Below are 25907 nucleotides of genomic sequence, written 5' to 3'. Positions count from 1 at the left end.
AGCTTCCTCTGGGTTTCCCACAGGGGTGCAGGGGCCCAAGGACTTGGACCAGCTATCCCAGGCCACATCAGAGAGCTGGATGGGGAAGTGCAGCAGCCGGGACTAGAACAAGCGCCCACATGGGATGCCGGCACTGCAGGCCAGGGCTTTAACCCGCTGCACCACAGCATGGCCCCTGAAACTGGAATTTTTTGAGTATTTTCCATCCACTGGTTCAGTCCTCAAAAGCCTGCAATAGCCAAACCTGAGACCAGGCCAATACTGGAAGCCAGGACTCCATCCAGGTGGCTGGCAGGGGCCCAAGCACTTGAGCCCTCATCTATCGCCTTCCCAGGCACATCAGCAGGAAGCAGCATCAGAAGCAGAGGAGTTGGTACTCAGCCTGCAGTCTGTATGGGTTGTGCAGGTGTACCAGGCGGTAGATTAACTCACCACACCACAATGCCTACCCCAGAAACTAGGATTTTACAGTTAATGCACTATAGTTCCCAAGGGCACCTAATGACTTTTTGTGAATTCCTAGAAGCTTATAACCACAGAATCTTTGAAGAACAATCAGGCATCCACAAATGTCTTCCAACTCTCTGGGGAAAAAAAGATTACTCTTCAGTGATGTTACATAAAAATATAATGTACATTAGACATAGCACTGCAGCCTAGGCAGTGGTAACATCCTCTAAAAGGCAAAACAGGAGTTTCTTTTCTTAAACTCTTCCAAAGATAGTAATTTGCCCCTTAATTAAGAGCCAAATTTTTAAACCACTACTAATTAAGCCAACGTGGTTATGGAGAAAGAGTGCGGATTCGGATGCATCGACTCACACAACGTAATAGCCATTATTGCACTGAACGCACACCTTCTGGGAGAGAAGAACACAAACTCTGAACTTAAATAAGATTCAGAGTTGTTCTAAAAATGGTGTAAGTCAATATTTAATCAATCAGAACAAGTCTGTTTTTGTATAAAAATTTAAACACACAAAATGAACACCTTGAGACACTTTCGGAATATATAAAGCAAAGAATTTCCAAATAAACGCGGTCTTGGCTTGTGAGTAAAGCCCTCCGCTGTTGTGGGCGGCAGGGTAGCAGCGCAGTATAGACAAAGCATGATAGGGCCATAGATCACAGTAATAACATTTGCAATAAACAATAACAGAACAAAGCAGACACCTATAAGAATCCCACGAGGAATTTACGTTATCCATAATTTTTCTTTACATTTGAGAAACTATGGCAGGAAGGGCCATTACATTCAATGCACCAATTAATTTCTGCAACTTTTAATGACATCTTTCTGAGTAAAAACCTCACATAATGCCCCGAGCACAAGATTGATAACAGCTAATGTTTGATTTGTACTGGATTCCTGATTTTTTTTAGTATTTTTAAGGAGTCCCTCTGCAGCCAATCAAGCAATCAACATGAAATACTCAGATTCTCTCTTGAAAAGTACAAGACAACAAAAAAGACAACGTGGCTGCCTTCCCTGGCCAACAGACGACTGGAGGTGTTATTTAAGTAGTTTTCTGGTTGATGGATTACAGAGCTTTTTATTCCAAGAGAAAACGAAAGTCAAAGAAAACCATTTAATTCTTGTTCTGTTTAGGATACCAAGTATAACCCTACACTTGAACATGGGTTTGTGATACACCGTTTTCTTTTATTGGCTTTCCTGGACTTTAGCTAAGAAGTGTTTCTCCATCTCCTGGAAAACATCTCAAATTTATCTCAATGAAAGGTTTTCAACGACCAAGTAGGACCACACAAGAACTCACATATGTTTTTGGTGGCCGTGATCACGGGAGATAAATCCTTGATTAACATGGAGTTTGGGTGGGGTGTCTCTTTAACTATAAAACTTCCAGTGAAAATTTGGCAGAGCACTTTAAAAAATAAATCTGTGTCCTAAAATACTAAGGATATGAAGGTTCTTCAAAAAGTTCACGGAAAATGTGCTGTATGTTTTAATTCCACTTCTCCACCGACTTTTAACAATAGGCTCACATTTAGTTGTGTGCTGGAAAGTGTAAGGTTGCTATGCCCAGTGCATTTGCTATTTAGCAGGATCTCCTACGTGGAAAACAGCAGCCCGGAGAAATGCTATGCAGCACCTGCACAGGTGACATCCTGCAAAGCAAAAACGGCCCTGTGGAGGCGAAATACTGCCAGAACCATCTATCAGAGACAATCGCGAAGACAATATGGCATGTAGGGGGCGCAAAGCATTCACTCACTCCATAAATATTTATTATCTGTTACAGTCCAGGGATTGTGCTAAATCCTCGTCCTTGTGGAATTATAAATAGACAGGGACAAGCTTAGAAAGGCTAAGAAGTGGTTTGCCCAAGGCACAAACTAGTGTGCAGAGTTGGGGTGATCCAATTCACTCCAAAACCCTTGTTTGTAAACAATGTTTAGTCCATATGAAAATAACACAAATCAAAGGACACTGGGTTTTATGCCTTTATGCACATTACTAAAAATTCTGGTTTTGTTTTAGATATTTCTGAACTACTTTCTAAAGTGCTATGTACTTTTCTTTATTTGAGAGGCAGAGGTAGAGTGACAGCAACAGTCAGAGTGAGAGAGCAAGAGAGAGAGCGAGAGAGAGCGAGAGAGAGCGAGAGAGAGATCTTCCAACCCCTGGTTTGCTTGCCAAATATCCACAACAGCTGGGGCTGGGTAAACCCAAAGCCAGGAACCCAGAACTCCATATGGCTGCCTTTAAAAAAAAAAAATTTTTTTTTTTGACAGGCAGAGTGGACAGTGAGAGAGAGAGACAGAGAGAAAGGTCTTCCTTTTGCCGTTGGTTCACCCTCCAATGGCCGCCGCGGCCGGCGCGCTGCAGCCAGCGCACCGCGCTGATCTGATGGCAGGAGCCAGGTGCTTCTCCTGGTCTCCCATGGGCTGCAGGGCCCAAGCACCTGGGCCATCCTCCACTGCACTCCCTGGCCACAGCAGAGAGCTGGCCTGGAAGAGGGGCAACCGGGACAGAATCCGGCGCCCCGACCGGGACTAGAACCCGGTGTGCCAGCGCCGCAAGGCAGAGGATTAGCCTAGTGAGCCGCGGCGCCGGCCCCATATGGCTGCCTTTAGGTGGATGGACCTAAGCACTTAAGTCATCACTTGCCGCCTCCCAGGTTCTATCAGGAGAGAGGTGGACTTGATCCCAGACACTCCAATAGGAGGTACCTGTGGCCCAAGTAATGTTTTAACAGTTCCACTACAATATCTGCCTGTTTCTGTTCAACCATAGAGTCTAATCCTATCAGAAGATCGTAGTTGCTGCCCAAAGCGACTCTGTTTAACTCACAGCAGTCACACATTCAGTTAAAGAATCAAGGCTTTATACATGAGAAATGAATGCACCCCTCGACGTTTCTACCACCACAGCCTTCTTAGAAGTATCCAGTACTCCTGATATATTAACCAGGAATTCATATCACCAATTACTCAAACTTCACCGGCTCTGTTGACAAAGCTTTGCATGACAGAGAGCTAGGTTAGAGATGATAAAACGTAGATTTTTGCATGATTGTCACTGTTGCCACAAAATTCCTGTGGTTTCCTGATCATAGGCTATGATCGGATCTGTGTTTTAGATAATCTTTAGGTTCTATTTCAATCCACAGAAAGCTGCATGAAATGGAGCACTGCTTTGGGAGGACTCATTTATTTTCCTATACTCCTTTTACTTACAAGATTGCTACCTAACTCTTGTTTTCCTTGTTATTCTTGTAGGTAACTACAGAGCATCATTGCATATTAAAGAAGACCAGAGACTCGAAGTCCTCAGGGATAATAAACCCTCATCTCCTCATTGTACAAACCCAGAAACTGAAGCTTTGAAAGGCATACTCATTTAAGGCCACTGCGTGTGTGGCAGGGGGCCAGCACTGTGGCACAGCAGGTTAACATCCATACTAGAGCACTGGTTCAAATCCCAGCTGCTCCGTTTCCTATCCAGCTTCCTGCTACTGTGCCTGGGAAGGTAGTGGATAATGGCCCAAGTGTTGGGGCCTGCATGGAGTCCCTAGCTCCTGGCTTCAGCATGGACCAGCCTTGGCTGCTGCAGCCATTTGGGGAGTGAACCAGCCGGTGGAAGATTGATCTCTCTCTCTCTTTATTTCTCTGACACTCTGCCTTTCAAACAATTCCTTTAAAAAAAAAAAAGATAGTGTATGGTGACTAGGATGTGCCCCCAGTGGCCAGACCTGGTTGACGTGTTTCCTCGTCACTGTCTGTAACATTCAAAGGAGAGGAGAAACAGGACCTTGTACTGCCTTAAAAACTCCTGTGAACTCTGTTAGAGACTGGGGTATTCCGCATTTTTCCCTTAAGGAGTGCAAACTAAACCTTACATGAAAAGATTAAGCCCAAACTTCCATTATTAAGCCCCAAGTGTTATTCTGGACAGCGTGGGTCATCGTCACTGCCCTCAGAGCCAAGGCTGACAGACTTATTGTCAGCCATCTTTCTTCTGTAAAACCAAATGTACCCATTACATGTGACAGCTAATTTCCTCATTCAACTAAATCAAGTGTTAGCAATGGGCAGAGGACTGTTGAGAAGACCGAAAGAGAAACAACACTGGTAAAATGAGAAATAAGAAAGGAGAGAAATAGACGAAGGGTTAACTACAGTGTGCTAAGGAGCCATGCTATGTTCATAAGAAAATAAAAATCATGGGGAAGATGGAGAACTTACATCACTCGTGTGCTACTGCCAGGAATTTTAAATGGACAAGTCACCATGGAGATGGTAGGGTGATTCTTCAGAAATCACACATTCAATCACAACAAGGCCTAGCAATTTCACTCTGAGTACAAAACATATTTCAACAATTAAAATAAAACAAAATGAAATAATCTAAACATATATTCTACTGCACAAGGGAAAAATGTTTTTGACTCCAGAGAATGCAGAATTCTGAAATCCTTGATATGTTTTTCTGAGCCACAAAGACTGCACTGTTTACTAGATACTTATTACACTTGTGTTTCACAATAACTGGGAAATGCAGGCAGCCCGGGTGCTTGTTGGGAGTATGGATACAAGCCACGTGGTATACAGCAGAATATTTAATCATAGAGAGGAAGGAAGTGCTGACAAATGCTATAGTGTAACTAACCTTGACGAAACTGCGCTAAGTGCAATATACTACAGGACTCCTCGTACATGGGCTACTTAATCAAATTCAAGCCACAAAGTGGAACGGTGGCTGTTAGGGACGTTGGGGAAGAAAACAGGAGTGACCCTCACTGGAGGTGCTCCGAGCTTCAGCTGTGGAAGCCGGGAACTTTGTGGGGATGGGCGGTGGTGATGGCTGCACAGCAGTGTGAGAGCACTGAGCGCCCCAAGAACCGTACGCTTACACACAGTTCAGACGGTAAATTCTGTTAGGTGGATTTAATCCCAATTAAACTGAGCATTAGGTGAAATCTGTAAAATGCAAAAAATTAATTAAGCCTCATATTTCAATATCCATTAAAATAAACTGGCTCTGAAGTACTACTATTTTCAATTTTTTTTGTTTGTTTCCAAAACAAGTTGTTATTTTTCGGACAGGTGATTTGGGGCCACTTTCTTTCGCCAGTGGCAGTATTTAGTAGCAGGTACACCAGTTTGCTTTTTCTAGCTTAGAAAAAAAATCAAATGAGGGGGCTGGCACTGTGGCACAATGGGTTAAGCTGCCTCCTGCGACGTCAGCATCCTATAGACAGCCGATTTGAGTCCCGGCTGCTCCACTTCCAACGCAGCTCTCGGCTAGTGCACCTGATAGATCAGAAGATGGCCCAAGCACTTGAGTCCCTGCCACCCATGTGGGATCCAAGATCAAACTCCAGGCTCCTGGCTTCAGCCTGGACCAGTGTTGGCTGTTGCAGCCATTTGGGGAGTGAACAAATAGATAGATGATCAATATCCTCTCTCCCTCTCTCCTTCTCTCTGTAACTCTTTTAAATGGATAAATGTTTAAAGAAGGCATCAAAGATTCCAAAATTATGCATTCAATAAAAAAATGTTTTTGCCTTGTGTAGAATGTTTGCTTTATTTTTCTTTGTAAAGGAATGACCTATTCTTTATATTTGCAATATTCTTTCGGATCGATCTAAAGGCAGCAGGAATGAAATATTTATTCTTTCTATTCCTTTACAGTTAGTTTTCCTTTAATTACAGCAAACTCTTATTATCAACACACTCTGTGTTATCAGGCAGCACTGGCTATTGGATATTCAGCCTGGATGCTAAGTTTCTTTTAGTCTTCAGAGCTTCTACCTTGCAAGGGTATTCTCATTTCTCCCATCTCCTTTTACAGATTGGTTAATGGCCAAGCTGCACGGGATCATTATTTATTAAATGATAGAATATCTTCTCATGAGCACAGATGATATGAGCAATTAATTTATTTAAAGTAGTGCTCATTTTTATTGGCAAAATATACAGTGGGCTGAGATAAATGTTTGCTTAGTCACCACTGTGAGAATATTGTAGAATTATCATTCAGCGATTTTAAGAGGCTGCTACCATTTGTTAGGTCATAAGCTACACTGTGTGATACAGAAAGCCAAAGATACAATCCTTGCTCCAAAAGATTCCCCTCCCAATAGACTTCTCTATATGGACAGATCCTGGTTGACTTGTTTTATAGAATGTGGAGACCGTAATATGCCAAGAGCAGATGATCCCCAAATTTTGCCTGAAAACGTGCTCTTTTTATCAATCTCATCTTTTACGGTATGAGAACCAAAGCCAACCCCAGCCCCCAACACACACATAGCTTGTTGTCTATGTTAACATGACTTCACTGTTCTATTATGCTTTTGAAGACAACTTAACTCTTGTGAGAGTTTCTTTCAGTTTAATAACTTGTTAGTTTATGGTAGAAATTTCTCAAAAGATCAGTTACCTCTTCAAGAGAAAGCATCAAAACGCTTGCTGTTTCTCCCAATCCTGAACTATTATATCGTGACCCTTAACCAATCTTACTCTAGTCTGTGATTTCAAAGACCCACCGTAAACCCAGATTTCAAAATTGCAGTAAATCAGACCCCGCCCTTCCATCAACTCTGTAACATTTTTAAGAGCTCAAAGGTAAAGCAAACAAACCCAAAGCACCAAATGTCCATCAACTGAAGAATGGATCAACAAACTGTGATGTTTCCATATAATAAAATACTATTCAGCCATAAAAAATGAAGTACTAATATACACCACAACATGGGTGAATCTAAAACATGATTCTCAGTGAAAGAATCCAGACACAGAAGATCATATAGGCCGGTGCCGTGGCTCACTAGGCTAATCCTCTGCCTTGCGGCGCTGGCACTAGGGGTTCTAGTCCCGGTCGGGGTACCGGATTCTGTCCCGGTTGCCCCTCTTCCAGGCCAGCTCTCTGCTATGGCCAGGGAGTGCAGTGGAGGATGGCCCGAGTATTTGGGCCCTGCACCCCATGGGAGACCAGGAGAAGTACCTGGCTCCTGCCATCGGATCAGCGCCGTGCGCCGGCTGCAGCGCGCCGGCCGCAGCGGCCATTGGAGGGTGAACCAACGGCAAAAGGAAGACCTTTCTCTCTGTCTCTCTCTCTGTCCACTCCACCTGTCAAAAAAAAAAAAAAAAAAAAAAGAAGAAGAAGAAGAAAAGAAAAAAAAAAAGCAGATCATATACTGCCTGGTTCTATTTACATGAAATTTCCAGGGTAGATAAATCCCTGTAGAGATATAGAAATAACCTTAGTGGCCGTCAGGGGTTTGTGATGGTGGTGGTATGGAAATGGGGAAGCTTAATGGTTGTGGGATTTCCTTTGGAGATGAAGAAAAATGCTTTGGAACTAGCCAGAGTGACGGCTGTTCAACATTATGAATGTACTCAAAGCTACTGATTGGCATGCTTTTAAAGAGCTGGCTTCTTGTTACATGAACTTCACCTTAAAAAAATTTTAAACTCTGCTGTTGATGCTCTTTCTGACCTTAATAAGTAACAAATCCAGTTTTGTCTAATTGATTGTTCTAGGGGTTTCTGGGTAGCCAGCATTCAACAGCTGTAATTTAAGCTAGAGACCAGAGTCCTGGTTTGGGCTTTGAAGACAGTACGCAATACCTGAGAGAGTGGCTCTTGATGACTCGGCGAAGTTAGAGTTCATTTCCCGTTTTCTCCCCCTACCAGCAAGGGGTCCCTCTCTGCGAGCCTGTAGTGCCCACGGTTGCTCTGTCTTCTCACACTGCAGTGCCCTTTAGCTGCCGTTGGTTCCGACGTACTCTTTTCTTGGAAATCCTCACCTGCTTGGCCAGCTCTACATTCCTGTCTCACAGCCGGCCTTTTCACTACAATGCATCGGAGCTAAAATACAACTGCAGTACTTCTTCATACCCAGCTTTTGGTTTTGTTTTGCTTATTTTGTAGCTTAAAAAAAAAAAAAGTTCTGTGTGAGAGGGCCGGAGACTCAGGTAGGACACTAGAAGCAGCAGCCCTCCTGTAAGGCCTCTGTCCGCATTTGCAGGTGGTCCGGAGCAGGGCTGCTCTCCCCCACCCCGGCCATTTCCCTAAGCACGGGTAGGCAAGGGGCGAGGGTGACAAGAAGTGACTCCTCATTTCTTCCCTCTTTGCCCAGGCTTTTGTTTCTACTCAGTTGTCTTTTCCTGACTCTTATTTCAATTTTTTCCTGATGGCTTCTCCATTTGATCAAAGCTTCAGGGCCAGAAACAAGTTGGTTATCAGAACAAATGTAGTGTGAAGATGCCTCTTGTACTGCCGTTCTCTCCCTCATCCCTCCCCCCAGGGCAGAGGGACTCCAATCTGATCCTGTTCTAACTCATGGGCAACTGGTGTAGTGCATGTCTGCTTTGTTCAAAGACAACTGTTTCATCCTCAACCCAATGCAGTAGATTTATCTTCAACAATTACAGAGCTTTGATCACCGTAGACCAGGCGCTGTCGTGTGGTGTGTAGCTGTCCTTTCCCAGTGCACTTCCCTTATCAGGATACATGTCTGTTGATTTGTGGGAAGCTGGCTGTTTTTCGTTCCTGACAAACTCCAGTGATTAAAATGTAGTGGCTTGCTCTTGCTCCCCTGATAAAGGTGACAGCTGCAGAGTTTCCACTGGTGGATATGGTCCATGCAGATTGCTTTTTAATGAAAGCAATATATTATCTTACCTAGAGTCCCCACAGCCTTACCTTGTTAATGTATTTCAGCTTGGCACCACATTTATCTATAAATTAGTTGCATTAAACACACTCCTTACTATTTATCCAGCCTTTAAAGAGTTTTTCTAGGGAGAGGATTTTGCCTTCTTTCCTCACTTTAATTATTATTAGGCTCAATGACAACTTCACTGATATTTTTACGTGCAGGTTTGTATAAAACATCCCTAGCTGGAAGGAGGTTACTAAAGCTACCTCTCTTCTCAGTAACTTGGCAACCCTTCATCAGAGTCAGCCCTTAAAATAAGATCCAAAAGGTGGAAGTGATGAGAGCATTCGCCTTTTGGTGGAACCCCCTGGAAGCTTGCAGGAATTCTGAAGACAAAGCCCACCAAACAAGCATGGTTAAATATGTACAACACAAAATGTCAATTTAAAACTTAGAGCATAAAGGCTTACCACTCTGTAGTACAGGAAACTTCCCACGATATGCAGAAAAATAAAAAGAAACCTGGGTCACAGTTCAAAACCCAAACAGGCCAATAACATGCGACTTCCTGCGATCTTCCCACCCCTCGGAGGGGATGGGGCATCACTGGGTCTTGCAAGAGTGGCCAGGAGCTCCTGGAAGCCCCTGACAGCCATCGCCTGCTTGAGGAAGACTCCGCAGTAAGGCACTAAATCTCATGCCAAGGCCTTATAACGACCCATGAACCCAAACTGGAAACAAACAACTATTTTGTCCAATGTGTCCTCTATGACCTAAACCCAATATTAAACTTTTCACAGAACTATAAATCAAATCCATTAAAAACAAAAACCCAGTGAACCGGTCTGAACTAAATCCAAACCTACATATTTTCTAAAACAACTGAACCATAACAAAACTAAAACATCAAAATATTCTCCAACCTGAATCGATATTTCATTTGGTTCAAGTCTCTGAACCATATTTTCTGTTTTGAGACAGGATTACAGTTAAGTGTGAACCATCACTACACAGGAAACAGAAGGAAAACTCGTGCCGTGTTTAGAACTGAGACAACTAAGAAAAGCAGGCAGTAAGCCATGTGAAGATGTAAATTTTATAAATCACTTAAGTAAACAAAGAAATGCCATAAAATATTGTCCACAAAAGGCAAACGCACCAATTCCATTTAAACTTTCAGAAGGGATGGGTTCCGCCAGAGAGCAAACAGACAAGAGTGTATTTACGAAGCACTGAGACCAGATGCTTGAGAATTATATCCAGCCTTATTAGAATTTCACCTGAATGCTTTTTTTTTCTTTTGCTGATTACAAATGGTCAAGAGTAAGTACTGAAGAAAAAATATTTTGGGGTCACTTTTGATCTGGATGAATAAGAAACTACAATTGCAGAGTGCGTGTGTGTGTGTAGATATATATGTATATAGTTTGGATTTTTTTAAAAAAAGATTTTACTTATTTGACAGGCAGAGTTACAGAGAGAGGCAGAGACAGAGAGAGAGAGGTCTTCCATCTGCTGGTTCACTCCCCAGATGGCCACAACAGCCGGAGCTGAGCTGATCCGAAGCCAGGACCCAGGAGATTCCTCTAGGTCTCCCACGTGGGTGCAGGGGCCCAAGGACTTGGGCCATCTTCCACTGCTTTCCCAGGCCACAGCAGAGAGCTGGATCGGAAGAGGAGCAGCTGGGACCAGAACTGGTGCCCATATGGGATGCCGGCGCCCCAGGCCAGGGCATTAACCCGCTGAGCCACAGCACCAGCCTCTATAGTTTGGATTTTTAAATTATCCAAGGCAGATGAAAAATATTGATGAGGTAGTCAGAGTTGTGGGGCAGCAGCTGAGCCACTGCGTACAACGCTGGCCTTTCACGTGTGTGCAGAATGAACTCCTCGCTGTTCCACGTCAGACATAGCTCCCTGCTAATGTGCCTGGGAAAGCAGCAGCAGGTGGCCTAACTAATTAGACCTCGCCATGCACGTGGGATCCCAAGATGGAACTCCAGGCCTCTAGCTTCAGCCTGGCCCAGCATTGGCCGTTGTGGCCATTTAGCGAATGCATCAGCTGATGGAAGATTTCTCTCTGCCTCTCAAATCAATCAATCAATCAATCAACCTTTTAAAAATGTTGGTTTTTAAAGCGAATTTACATTTAGAGGAATTATTTTCTAACATCCAAAATTTTGTAAATGATCATTTGATTGAATGGAAACATGTATATTCCCCTGAAAACAACTGAAATTTATTCATACATTTAACTATGCTGTCGTATATACACACATGCATGTATTTGTACACATACATCTTATACATTGGCTTAAAAAAGTCTATCTTCTGCCAGTGGCACAGCATTATTAAAGTATCAAGGACATGTGGTCTTCCTACTGGCAGTTTCTTTGAACAATTCAGGTAAATAAGGACTCCTGAAAGAATACAAACGTATTTAATCTACCTCTCAGAGCTGTGATGGGACATTAGGAGCTTGGCAGTCCTCAAAAATGTGTAAAACAGTAAAATTATTCACCATTTATGGACTTTTAAAGAAATAACCATGCATGTGAGAAGAGTTATCCCTAAGGGTTATCCTCTATCATGGTAGAGCAGGGATTCTCCCATCAGCACCAAGTCCAATGTTTCACTGCCAGCGCACATGGAGAGAAAGGCAGAGACAGAGAGAGAGAGGTCTTCCATCTGCTGGTTCACTCTCCAGATGGCCACAACAGCCGGAGCTGAGCTTGTATTTCCCAGCCTCCCTGTGGTGGGAGGTGGCCATCTGATTAGGTTCTATTAACTGGCCTATGAGCATAAGTGATAGGCGATATATCCACTTCCAGCCTTACTATGATCTTGGAAACCATATGTTAAAGATGGTTACACCATAATATGGAAGGATCTTGCATCCCCAAGTCACTATTAGAAAGTCACCTGTAGGATCCGGTGCTGTGGCATGGCAGGTAAAGCTGCCGCCTGCATCCTATGTGGGCACTGGTTCAAGTACCGGCTGTTCCACTTCTGATCCAGTTCTCTGCTCATGGCCTGGGAAAGCAGTGGAAGATGGCCCAAATGCTTGGGCTCCTGCACCCATGTGGGCAACCCTGAAGAAGCTCCAGGCTTCTGGCTTTGGATCCACCCAGCTCTGGCTGTTGCAGCCATTTCGGGAATGAACCAGTGGATGGAAAACCTCCATGTCTGTCTCCGTCTCAGTCTCTCTGCCTCTCTGTAACTGTGCTTTTCAAATAAATAAATAAATCTTAAAAAAAAAAAAAGAAGTCACCTGGTGAGCAGAAGCAGTATTTTGGGCTGTGCCTAAGAAATAAAGGGCCAGTACTGTGGCACAGCTGGTTAAAGCCCTGGCCTATAGCGCTGGCTCCCCATATTGGTGCCGGTTTGAGTTCCAGCTGTCCACTTACAATACAGCTCTCTGCAATGGCCTGGGGAAGCAGCAGAGGATGGCTCTACACCCATGTGGGGGACCTGGAACAAGCTCCTGGCTCCTGGCTTCAGATTTGCTTAGTTCTGGTCATTGTAGCCACTTGGGGAGTGAACCAGTGGATGGAAGAACTCTCTTTGTTTCTGCCTCTCTGTAACTCTTCCAAACAAATAAAATAAATCTTTTAATAAAATTAAATAAAGGTTCTATTGTGTTAATTTGTTGAGATTTTAAGACTTTTTCCTTTATAGTATTCAATGTTTTTTATTATATCAACAATTGCAAACAACATAAATACCTAACAAAGTTATCATGATTATTCACTGATAATTTTAATTTTCTTCCTTGTACTATTTTGAATAGTCTTAATTTTATACAACATACACATAGTAACACTGTAATACACAAAATTTTGATTTATAAAAATCAATGACACATATGGTTGGATGGTATACAGTGTTAATGGCATTCAGAAATTAAGAAGTATTATATAAAGAGAAAATATTTTATGCTCATAAAATGTGGTTGGGCAGAAGAAAAAATTTGTTTCCATTTCCCTTAGAGTTGAATTTAACTATATGTAATGGAAAACAGGTGATTTTATGCGGAAAGAATGTTATACATCAACTCTCACACATTCTTAAAAGTCTGTGTATGTATGTGTTGTCGTATCTAATAAGAGCCAAATACAGACTTGGCCAAGTAAATGACCATGTGTGACTGGATTCTTAACGCTCTTGACAATCATCGTGAATGACTAATTGCCCTGGAAAACAAAAAAATTAGCTTTATTAGTAGACTTAATAGGACAGAAAAGCATATCTGATTTTCTTTCTGTTCTTTTGTTTTTAAGATTTATATATTTATTAGAAAGAGTTACAGAGAGAGAGGGAGAGAGAGCGAGAGCTTCCATCCGCTGGTTCGCTCCCCAAATGACTGCAATAGCCAGGTCTTGGCTTGATGCCAGGAGCTTCATCCAGGTCTCCTACATGGGTGGCAGGAGCCCAAGCACTTGGACCATTTTCTGCTTTTCCCAGGCCATTAGCAGGGATCTGGATCAGAGCAGAACAGGTGGAATACAAACTAGCAGCCGTATGGGATGCTGGCATCTCAGGAGGCAGCTTAACCTGCTGTACCATGATGCTGGTTTTGACTGAATTTTAAAGTACATTGAATATACTTAATGAAGAGGTTATTCTTCGATACATTTACATGTTTCCAGAGCTATGGCCTGAGCTTTGTGCTTACTGAGGGTTGTTGGGTCTGATGTTTGTTTTCTACTCTGTGTACAGGCTACTAAGTTAGTTGACTTTTATTTCATGGATGCTAACAAAAGACATGAGACTCCTGGATCAGAGACAAAAGACTTATTACTCATGGCATAGCAATCCCACGTTTCCAAGACTCACAAGAGGAGTGTCACTGGCCCAGATGGATGCTACAAATGCACTGGTTTGTATTACAGCAGAGAAACGTTAGACTTAAGGAGTGTACATCTTTAATAGCAAGCAGTAAGTGAGCCTACTCTGGGAAGATATTATGTTGCCTCCTAAAGTTGTCACATAAATGACTGTGGAGAAATGGCCTTAATACTACAGCATGTAGGAAGTTGCAATCTTGGCACAAGCTGCTTCAAAAATTGCCCTTAGGTGCAGTATGGACAAGACAACTATGAAAAACATAAACACGTGTGATAAAAAGCACATGGATCTTACACATGATACATTCTAGGCCTGGCCTGTGAAGTATTATCAATGAAATTGGTACATGCACACCCAAAATAAATAAATGACATTAAATCAAAAGACTGACAAACGAATGCACATTTATGTCAAGGTGAAAATATTTAAGGAAGGCCTGTGTTTCTGACCCAGTGCTTTACCTACTTTTTCTTAAGTTTTTTTTGTTTATTTTTTTTATTATTATAAATTTAGTTTTATTTATTTATGTCTTGGTTCTTGCTTATTTGAAAGTCTATAACCTTAGTTTTTTTTTTAACTTTTATTTAATGAATATAAATTTTCAAAGTACAGAATATGGATTACAATGGCTTCCCCCCCATAACGTCCCTCCAACCTGCAACCCTCCCCTTATCCACTCCCTCTCCCCTTCCATTCACATCAAGATTCATTTTCAATTCTCTTTATATACAGAAGATCAGTTGAGCATACATTAAGTAAAGATTTCAACAGTTTGCTCCCACACAGAAACATAAAGTGAAAAATACTGTTTGAGTACTAGTTATAGCATTAAATCTCAATGTACAGCACACTAAGGACAAAGATCCTACATGAGGAGTAAGTGCACAGTGACTCCTGTTGTTGACTTAACAAACTGACACTCTTGTTTATGGCCTCAGTAATCACCCTAGGCTCTTGTCATGAGCTGCCAAGGCTATGGAAGCCCCCTGAGTTCACCGACTCTGATCATATTTAGACAAGGCCATGGTCAAAGTGGAAGTTCTCTCCTCCCTTCAGAGAAAGGTACCTCCTTCTTTGATGACCCATTCTTTCCACTGGGATCTCACTCATGGAGATCTTTCATTTTGGTGTTTTTTTTTCCCCCTGAGTGTCTTGGCTTTCCATGCCTGAAATACTCTCATGGGCATTTCAGCCGGATCCGCATGCCTTAAGGGCTGATTCTGAGGCCAGAGTGCTGTTAGGACATTTGCCATTCTTTGGGTCTGCTGTGTATCTCGCTTCCCATGTTGGATCATTCTCTCCCTTTTTGATTCTATCAGCTAGTATTTGCAGACACTATTCTTGTTTATGTGATCCCTTTGGTTCTTAGTCCTATCATTACGATCAATTGTGAACAGAAATTGATCACTGGGACTAGTGAGATGGCATTGGTACATGACACCTCGATGGGATTGAATTCGAATCCCCTGGTATGTTTCTAACTCTACCATTTGAGGTAAGTCAGCTTGAGCATGTCCCGAATTGCACATCTCTTCCCTCTCTTATTCCCACTCTTATATTTAACAGCGATCACTTTTCAGTTAAGTTTCAGCACTTAAGAAGAATTGTGTATTGACTACAGTATTCAACCAAAAGTATTAAGTAGAACAAACAAAAAAAAATACTAAGAGGGATAACATATTAAGCTGCTCATCAACAGTTAGGGTGAGGGCTGATCAAGTCACCGTTTCTCATAGTGTTCATTTCACTTTAACAGGTTTCCTTTTTGATGCTCAGTTAGTTGTCACCTATCAAGGAGAACAAGTGGTATTTGTCCCTTTGGGATTGGCTTATTTCACTCAGCATAATGTTTTCCAAATTCCTAACAGGGATCACTTTTCAGTTAAAATTTAAACACCTAAGAATAATTGTGTGTTAATTAAAGAGTTCAACCAATGGTACTAGAACAAAAAAAATACTAAAATGGATAAAGTATTACATTGTACATCAACCGTCAGGACAAGAGCTGATCAAGTCACTGTTTCTCATAGTGTCCATTTCACTTCAACAAGTTTCCCCTTTGGTGCTCAGTTAGTTGTCGCCAATCAGGGAGAACATATGATATTTGTCCCTTTGGGACTGGCTTAATTCACTCAGCATGATGTTTTCCAAATTCCTCCATCTTGTTGCAAATGACTGGGTTTCGTTGTGTTTGACTGCTGTATAGTATTCTATAGAGTACATGTCCCATAATTTCTTTATCCAGTCTACTGTTGATGGGCATTTGGGTTGGTTCCAGGTCTTAGCTATTGTGAATTGAGCTGCAATAAACATTAATGTGCAGACTGCTTTTTTGTTTGCCAATTTAATTTCCTTTGGGTAAATTCCAAGGAATGGGATGGCTGGGTTGAATGGTAGGGTTATATTCCGGTTTCAAGATCACTAGAAATCAGAGAAATGCAAATCAAAACCACAATGAGGTTCCACCTCACCCCAGTTAGAATGGCTCACATTCAGAAATCTACCAACAATAGATGCTGGAGAGGATGTGGGGAAAAAGGGACACTAACCCACTGTTGGTGGGAATGCAAACTGGTTAAGCCACTATGGAAGTCAGTCTGGAGATTCCTCAGAAACCTGAATATAACCCTACCATTCAACCCAGCCATCCCACTCCTTGGAATTTACCCAAAGGAAATTAAATTGGCAAACAAAAAAGCAGTCTGCACATTAATGTTTGTTTATTTGAGAGGTGGAGCTACAGACAGTGAGAGGCAGAGAGAGAGGTCTTCCTCCCCTTGGTTCACTCCCCAGATGGCCACAACAGCCGGAGCTGCACCGATCCGAAGCCAGGAGCCAAGTACTTCTTCCCAGTCTCCCACGCAGGTGCAGGGGCCCAAGGACTTGCGCCATCTTCTACTGCTTCCCCCGGCCACAGCAGAGAGCTGGATGGTCAGAAGGGCAGCTGGGATGCCGGCACTGCAGGCCAAAGATTAACTTACTGGGCCATGGAGATGGCCCCCCTACTTTTCAACTATTGTAGTTTCTACTATTTTACTCTTCTTCCATTTCAAGAAATTCTTATGTTACATGTTGATGTGAGTGTCCTGATAGACTCACGCACAGCACAGATCTGAACTCACCTGTGTTTCCTGCAGAGTGTGATGACCCCATGGTGCCGAAAGCCTTGCTTTGACTGGTTTGTAAAGGACTTCCTTTCACAGAGCGTGTCTCTTCTCTCCCAGGAGAAGCACCTTCTCAGGTCGTTGGACATGACAGCAAACCGAGCTACCTGAACAGCTGGTTTCTGGGCTGTCAGTCACTCATGTGAAGGCCTTTGCTGGCAACAGGACAGTTTCCAGAGCCAAAGTCCACTACAAATGAAGAATAGAGGAAGGGTCTTAGTAGCTACAGAATGTATCATACCGCAATGACTTGAGAGATGTTTTTCCAGAATTTTCCATGAATCAGCGCTTCCTGTGACTGCTGCTGCCTTTTCCTTGGACAGCGGGCGCTGAGGTTCACACCTGTGCTTCAGTCCAGCTGGAAGCCTGGATCCACAGAAGGGAGGACGCATGGCCTCATCGGAGGAGTTCCAACCACAGCCATCAGCATTGCTGCGCTTAAGAGCGGCTCAGCTGTGGCAAGCAGTGCCTTTATTTTATAAGCCTGGAGGTTCTTGCAACAGGCCCATAAACACAGGGGCACATCCACACTCATCAAGTTCAAAGATTTAAAAACTTATCTCATGACCACCGGAAATGACTTGGCAATAGCTCGGTCTAGATTCTTACGGAAACCAAATTCTGTTGAAAATGCCACATTGTAATCCACGACTGACAAATTGCTGCACTGACTAGGATTAATATATTAAGAAGTATAAGGAAATAAGGACTGTGGGAAAAAATTAGTAGTGAATTTTCCAACAATTAGAGCTCTCTGGAACATATGTAAGCGAACCCCTGAAAAACACAAAAGCTTCATTTATCCTATGCCTGTAACTATTAACTCCGGCTTTGCAAACTCTCAGCCAGCCACGGCTCTCCTTCCTGGGCTCTGTCCCTGGTGCATCCCCAGTAATTTGATTGACAAAAATGACCTCTGGAGGCAAAAGCAGGGAACAGTTCCAGATTTAGACTACCAGGGAAAAGAAAGAGATTATCAAAGATCTAAATAATGCAACCAATAGGAAAGCATCCTAGTAAATCATACTAACCCAGCTAAATTGGATAGCACTGTCCATATACAATTACACCAGTTGGCTCCCATGACAGCCTTTAAATGTGACATGTTATTTGACATGTTTGCAATTAGGGTTTAGAAAAAAATCAATTTTCTTCTATTCCACTTAAAATAAAAAATGTACTGTTTTTCAATGAAATGTACCTTTTTTAAAATTCAAGACAGACCAAAAACTAATAGCAGACCAAACGTATCACAGCCGCATTATGAAGATAGACACTTAAAGTCCAATTTTATTAGACTTTATGAAAGGGCAGAAACTAGGAGTAATTACCAGCAGGTTGTATTTACTTTTGCATCATTATCCTTATTCACTTTGCCTCGAGACTTTGAAGGGGCTGGGAGGTAGGCAGTGACCTGGTGGCTCAGTGAGCTCCTGACCTGCTCTGTGGGGACTACACATGCTCCTGTCTCATACGGCGGGCAGGCGCCCCCCTTGACCACTCTGAGCCCCCGCAGAGGACCAGGCAAAGGCGCCTCCTTCCCTTCACCACCCACTTCCCTGCAGTGCTGGGTCCAAACAGCTCTCAACAGTCCCTGTACACTGACGACCGGTAAATACTCAAAGACGAGATTCTCAACAATGCGGCCATCTGATCATCATTCTTTCTGTCTCTTGGTTCCTTACGGCTTCTCATAGCCTCTGAAAAATGTGTAATGAACAGTTGACTTTTTTTTCTTTGAGGCAAACATTTTGACTTCTCCCATACTTCTTGGCATCTTGACATATAAGAGGGAAATACTGGTAATCATAACCAAGGGCAATAATAAGAGCACTGTGTGGTTTGTGCACTGGGCACTGTTCTAAGTGAGTGATTTATATGAATCATCTCAGCTGAATTTCATTGACCCTATAGCCACCATTACAGATTAAGGGGTCCCAACAATTCCTAGGTAAATGATCGTAATCTGTTAGCTACTTTAACACAAATAAGAGGTTTATGATCGCGTTGTGATGAGTGGAAACATTGCCAGGCCCAGACATCCACGTCCGAAACTCCCCAAACTGTGAATATATTATCTTGGTGGCCAAGGGACTATGTGAAGATGACTAAGACTCTTGAGGTTGAAAGAGTGCCCTGGGGTATCTGGAGGGGCCCGGTGTAAGAGCAGGGGTCCAGGAGAGAAACCTGAAGATGTTCAGTTGCTATCCATGAAGACAGAAGAAGGGCTCCCAAGCGAGAAGTCATGGGGCCTCTAGAAGCTCCAACAAGCAATGGACAGATTCTCTCCCAGAGCACTTACAAGGAGCACCACCCTGCTGACACCTTGACTTCAGCCCAGTGGAGCCCACTATGGCGTTCTGACCTCCAACACTAAAGTCATAAATGTGTTGCCTTAAGCGACTGGGATTGTAGGGATTTGTCACAGCAGCAATAGGAAGCCAACACAATCACAAGTCGCAGTGTAAAGTGTTAAGTGTTACAAGATGGTGTGAGCAAGTGCAGGCCTCAGAGAAGAGGCTCAGGGCAGTCTCAATCCACTGTGAAGTTAGAGGGAACCCAAGCATGAAAACCTGCCCTCGCTCTGACTCCAACTGCAGGTTCCGGGGACGACGAAAACCACCCTTCAATGGGACAGTTCTCTAGAACTCACACAGCTCCCTGGAAGCTTTAAGACCCATGGTTTGGTGTGTTATAGGACAAGAATGTAGGGTAAAAACAGCAGAAGAGGCACACGCAGCACATGTATCAGCATACATATCAGGCTCAAAGACGCCCCGTCCTCTCCCTGTTGAGTCACGGACAGTCTCTCCTTCCTAGCACTGGAGTGTGGCATGGTGGATGGTCAACCAGGGAATTGAACCCTTGCAGAGTACTCATCGGGGCTGGCCATACAGTGAGTTGACTGACTGCAAGCACGGTTCATCTCAGTTTTCAACTGCTGCCATGCGAGTCAAAGCCTCCATCCTACACTGTGTTGTAGGTCCCCACTCTGAACACTGTGTGATGTGATCACCTTATACCCTAAACCATAATGTTAGACAACCCTGCATGATCCTTGGCCCCAATAACAGGCACAACACTCTGAGGCCCCAGAGGTTGTCACCCAGAAACTAAAGTCCAATCTCTCAGCTAAGACTCAACTCTTCACTACTAACAACGCAGAGCTCAGTTGCACGGTGAGTGGAATTTGTCCAACTGCAGTAATGGAAGAGAAAGGCATTGAAGACATGGAAAACGACATCAACGGAAGCAGAACACGTTCAAAGAAAATGCCAGTTGTCCGATGACTCTGAATATGGGATCCCGGGTGTTGGAAGATGGGAGTGGCTACAGACAACTGATCTTAAAGGGTGTGATGCTACGTAAAGGAGTTGTGTGGAGAGTAATGCCCACTTGGAAGATCTGTAATCTAAGTCTTTATGCCCCATACTTTATCCTTCAGGAATTTATGGTCCATTGGAATTTTTCTAACTTTTATTTATTTGAGGAGAGAGATAAAAACTCATATCTGCTAGTTCCTGAAATATAGCAGGCTGAGCCAAGAACTCTATCCACATCTCCCAAGCGGGCAGGAACCCCACTACGTGAGCTTCCATGGCTACCTCTCAAGGTCTACACTGGGAGGAAACTGGGGTCAGGAAGCAATGGTGGGACTCGAACCCAGGTTCCGTGATGTAGGCAGTGAGTATCCTGCATGCATTTTTCAAGCTGGGTCACGCATATTGATAAGGAAGAAGGAAATCCTGTTTTTCTGTTACAATTGACAACAGAGCTAAACAATCTGCTCAGAGGAGACCAATCCCCAGGGTGCTAGACAGACACTCCACAGTGGGGCTGGCAGGGCTGCTTCTGGCTTCCTCCCAACATCTGTAAAATGCAGTGTGAATAGCTGAAACGCTCAAGGTGGGATAGAGCAGACCTCGAAGCATATTTCTAGGAAATTGCCCAACCAGCACATGGCTAGGCTTACAGGGAGCTTCCCTTAAACTCAGTCATTTAACCTTAATTTTATCCCCAAGAGAGTTCCCCTTCTACAAAGCTGTGATGGTCAACGGAGATAATGAGAATCTCATCATTATCTTCCATTCAGCTCAGAAATGCCCACGGGGCTTCCCGCACGAAAGAATACCCCTGTCAATTTATTTTAACAACCAGGTGGTGTCTAAATAAAAACTTGGAATTTTTCAATGGAGAAAATTGTACCATGTGCTTGCCAGAGAGGGAGGGTTGCAGGATTTCAGCGCCTACAATCTCAGCATAAACACTCGGATTTGCTTTTTGTGTGACCTCATGTCCAGCACCTATGTATGGGATTTTATATTTGTTGCTAAGGACCAGCACATATGGAGACAGCTGTAATCAAGGGTACCCGTACGAATTTCCATTCACATGACACAAAATGTCTTTGTCTTCCATGAGGTTCCTGAGCCCACCTAGTAGCCCTCTGTTGAAGATGGAAACAAAGAAATAGGAGACCTGGAGCCCATTTTTCTCAACAATCTATGATCTACTTAATGACATGACTCAGTGGCCACAGAGATGGCCGTGGAAGAAAACTGCTGAATTTTGCAGAGGAACAACACAGAAATGCCAGTTGGGTGTGGATTTCAGGAACAACGGCTGCTTTTAAGAATTCTATAAGAATGTCCCAGATGTCGCACAGGGTACACTTATACACTTATATTTTTTTAAAAGCCTTCCTTTTACCTGAAAATCATATTCCACTGGGTGCCCTGTATTTTATCTGGCAACCTGACGCAAGCTCTATCAGAACAGGAGCCCTCTTGGGGTCCAAAGCAGAAACGTATCAGGAGAATCTCAAGGAAGCAGAGGCTGAGACAGAGCCGGGGTGGGGGTCGGGGACAGGGATGGGTGGGGACACCAGCAGATTGTCACGCTGACCTGATGGTCCCTGCCAGCCCAGCCAGGAGCTCTGAACGAGGACTGAGGGCCATCAGATCATGCTGTGTCTCCCAACTTCCACCCACGGTAGCTCTTTCTCAGCCAAGTGCCAGTGCCAAAAATGCTATCACTAAAATGTCATCACTGCTCAACAGCAGAGAATTGGTAAATTCCCCTTTTAACACTGAGATAAGACAGGAGCTGTCAGTATTATTTTATTAAGAAAAGGCTTAAAACCCAGCTTACAAGCCAGTCTAGAGAGTATGAGCACATTTTATTAACATTGTTTGAATTCATGTTGACACATTCACGTTACGTGCAAATGAGACAAATGTGTGTGTGTGATCAGGCACAAATATACATGGGGTGAGAAGTCGATGGGCCTGTCCATCAAACATGAACAGAGTTTACTGTGGGGTAGTAGGATTACAGAGGATGTTTATTCTGTTCATAGTTTGCAAAATGTTATAGAATCCATATTATTTTTGCATTGGAAGGCAGGCGCTCTTAGGATTTTTAATAAGCCGCCGGTATCCTTCTAGGTCTTTCCTTCCCTTTCGCATCAGAAGTAACTCAGCTGCTGCCTATTGTACTTAAAGCCTTGCTGGAATTGGCCATAGAAAAAGATAACGCGGCTCCCTTCTTTCTCCTGGAGACAGGGACCTGAACAGTTTCCAGGGACGCTCCTCTGTGGAACCCTATAGACCCCATCTCGCCAGCAGGCGAACCTGGTAAACGCTGGTGGCCACACAGAGACCACCGCGCTTCCTTCTCTCCTCTCAAGGTGAGAGAAGGAAGCAACGGCAGCTGTGTCTAACTCTCAGTGCCTTCTTCAACATTTCGCTTCTGTCAAGACAGACTGTGGATCAAAGAGACTGGCTGTGGCATTGAAAAGCTAAGTTTTCTTTTCCAGGGATGTGGATGGCTGGTTCCTCAAGTACGAAAATGGTGACATTTTCCTTGAAGACGGGCTCATGTTTTGGCATATGAAATACTGCCATCAGAACTTTCTAGAAAGATTTAAGTATTCTGGGAGAAAAAAAAAAAAAAGACTTTTTTGGTTTGAATTTTCAAACAACTTCCTTGCTACCAGGAATCCCGAGAATTTCATTTTAGGAAGAAGACATAAAATTAGACAAAGCTGGAAAAAAAGAAGTGATGGCAATTAGAGCATGCATCGCTCATTATGGTGGAGAAATTGGAGAGAGGACCCTGAGGTTCTTTTTGACATGAAAGATTTTGCTGCTTTCCTATTTTGCTGGCAGAGGGAGGTCCGTTTTCCGAGGGACTCAAAGTTCTCCACCTGCCTACCTCTGATCCTCTCTTGAAAGCTGACAATCACATTATGGCTTCTGAAACCGTAACACCTACTTTGGGTCTAACAGTTTGGACGTTTGGGGCAGCAGATAAGACCCTTCCTGGGATGCCTGCATCCCACACTGCAGCGGCCAAGTTCAAGTCCTCGCTCCACTCCCGAGTGCGGCTTCCTCCTCACGTGCAGGCTGGGATGCAGCGGGTGATGCCTCCAGAACTCAGGTCTCTACCACTCATATGGGAAACCCGGACCGAGTTCCCAGCTCCAGGCTTTGGTCTGGTTAAGCCCCGGCGGTTACAGGCATCATCTGGGGACTGAACCAGCAGATGAGCGATCTTTCTCTTTCTGCCTTTCAAAGAATTCTTTCAAAGAAGTTTAGAAATCTAGTCAGTTCAGTAACATACAGAACAGCTACAGGAGAACAGACAGGGAGGTGCTAGGACTGAGGAATCTGCCCAGCCTGGAGTGTCACTCCTTTCTGCACAGCGATGGGCATCAGAATATAGCAAAACCATAGCCAATCAGCAAGACAAAGTGAGCAGAAAGGAAGCGCCAGGTCAGCCTGGGGGCGGGGCTCCATGGAGATGAGGGAGGAGGAGGGGGAGAGAGGGGGAGGATGCCCCGCACAGGGCCCCGTGCAGGTCCCAGGGTCCACAGGAGGGGCTGAGGGAGCAGAGGTGGAGAAGCAGCCCATGCGGGCACTCGCTTGCTCACTCGCGGGGAGTCTGAGTGTGGGGAGCCACCGCAAGGTTACCATGCTCGGTGTGTTTTAGGAAATGACTGACAGTAGCTCCGGGAATGGTTTGGGGGTGCGGCTGGAGGCAAGGGGGAAGCTGGAAGCAAGGAGCGAGACAGGGACCCCTTCTGATGGCCTGAACTGAGGCCGCCGGGACAACAGGAGAGGAGGGGTTCCAGCCAGATCTACAGGGTAACAAGCCAGGTGGATTTGGATGGGGGTTTTGTCTATGAGTAATGGGTAGGGAAGTGTGTTAGGTGGCCGGCTCTGTCAACAGAGGAACCCTGACGTCAGCCCTGATGACAAGCTGCAGGACCCAACAACAAAGGTGTTCATTATCCGCCGAGGTCAGGAATAAGGAGGAGGCAGACGGAGGGGCAGGAAGACAGTGGGCCTTTGAACACAGCTGAGTGTCAGGTGTGTGGCAGCTGGTGTTCTCTTGGGCTGGTTCCAACCCTGCACACCCCACACACTGTCCTGACAATGCGGCTGGCACATCCACTGCTGAGTGCCAGGTCTCTGTTCCTTCTCCTGGAACCTGGGAGATCGGCTGACCAAACATAATGGAACTGCTGCTATGCCATTTCCAGTGCCAGATGATAAGAATTCCAACACTGGGGCCACTGCTGTGGGTCTGTAGTAGGTTAAGCCTCTGCCTGCAGTGCCAGCATCCCATATGGGAGGCGGTTCATGTCCCAGCTGCTCCTCTTCCAATCCAGCTCTCCGCCATGGCCTAGGAAAACAGCGGAAGATGGCCCAAGTGCTTGGGCCCCTGCATCCATGTTGGAGATGTGGAAGAAGCTCCTGGCTCCTGGCTGCTTGCTGGCTTTGGATTGTCCCAGCTCTGGCCATTGCGGCCATCTGGGGAGTGAACCAGCAGATGGAAGACCTCTCTCTCTCTCTCTCTCTCTGTCTCTCTCCCCCTCCCTCTCCCTCTCTCTGTAACTCCACCTCTCAAAGAAAAAAAATCCCATCACTTCTCCCTTGTTCTCTTGGTGTGCCGACTCTCAGAATACAGCTCCCGTATGAGGATATTCTAAACGTTCATGGATAAATGGAATTGAATGATTTTACTTTGGTCCAAAGAATTTTGAAATCCATGCATAGTTTTTTCAATTATGATATGCACTTTGCACAAACTTTTTGAAGATTCCTTAGATGCATGGATTTTCAAATTGCTGGCACCAAAATACATGTATCTTCATTGCATTTCCCATGATGTTAAGTTCCCTCACTCTGAGGGAAGTCCACACTGGCACATGTGGCTAGGACAGCAGCAGAGGCCCTGTGCCAATCTTCCAGCCCAGAGGCCAGCTGAGGTCCCAGCCAGTGGGAGCACTCACCACCACACACAGCCATCATGGGATACCTACATCATTGCAGGTCTCAGGCCCGTCTCCTCTCACGTCTTCAACAATCCCGACCTGTGCAATCTGCGAACTTACGTGGGGTTGCCGCACACCAGCAAGCTTCAGGAGCGTTTGCTATGCAACAGTACGTGGAACAGAGTGCATACATGACAGTCACACGAACATGTGTGACACAGATGCTCACGGTGGAGACTGGGGAGGGATAGGTTGAGGTAAGAGTCAAACACAGCCAATGACTCAGGCAGTAGAGAAAGGCACTATCCCAACAAATGCCTTTTTTTAAGAGATTTGTTTGAAAGGCAGAGTTACAGAAAGACAGAAAGACAGACAGACAGAGAGACAGACAGAGACAGAGACAGAGACATCTTCCATTCATTAGTTCACTCTGGAAATGGCAGTAATGACCAGGGCTGGGCCAGGCCAAAGCCAGGAGCTTC

The 25907-nt window shown here is 44.3% G+C and overlaps 1 protein-coding gene across 1 annotated transcript in view; it reads right to left on the bottom strand.

Moving 5' to 3' along the window:
* LOC127490640 (uncharacterized) overlaps window positions 1-25907 on the bottom strand; it is a 218621-nt gene that overhangs the window by 180745 nt on the left and 11969 nt on the right. The window contains exon 2 of the mRNA XM_070075740.1: window positions 17103-17333. Coding sequence (XP_069931841.1) covers window positions 17103-17233 — 131 coding nt within the window. The 5' untranslated portion in view covers window positions 17234-17333. The remainder of the gene's footprint in view (window positions 1-17102; window positions 17334-25907) is intronic.

Source organism: Oryctolagus cuniculus, chromosome 6 (genome assembly GCF_964237555.1).
Source record: "Oryctolagus cuniculus chromosome 6, mOryCun1.1, whole genome shotgun sequence".
Taxonomy (NCBI): Eukaryota; Metazoa; Chordata; class Mammalia; order Lagomorpha; family Leporidae; genus Oryctolagus; species Oryctolagus cuniculus.
The sequence above is the reverse complement of the archived record's forward strand: the minus strand, read 5'-3'. Positions and strand labels throughout refer to the sequence as shown.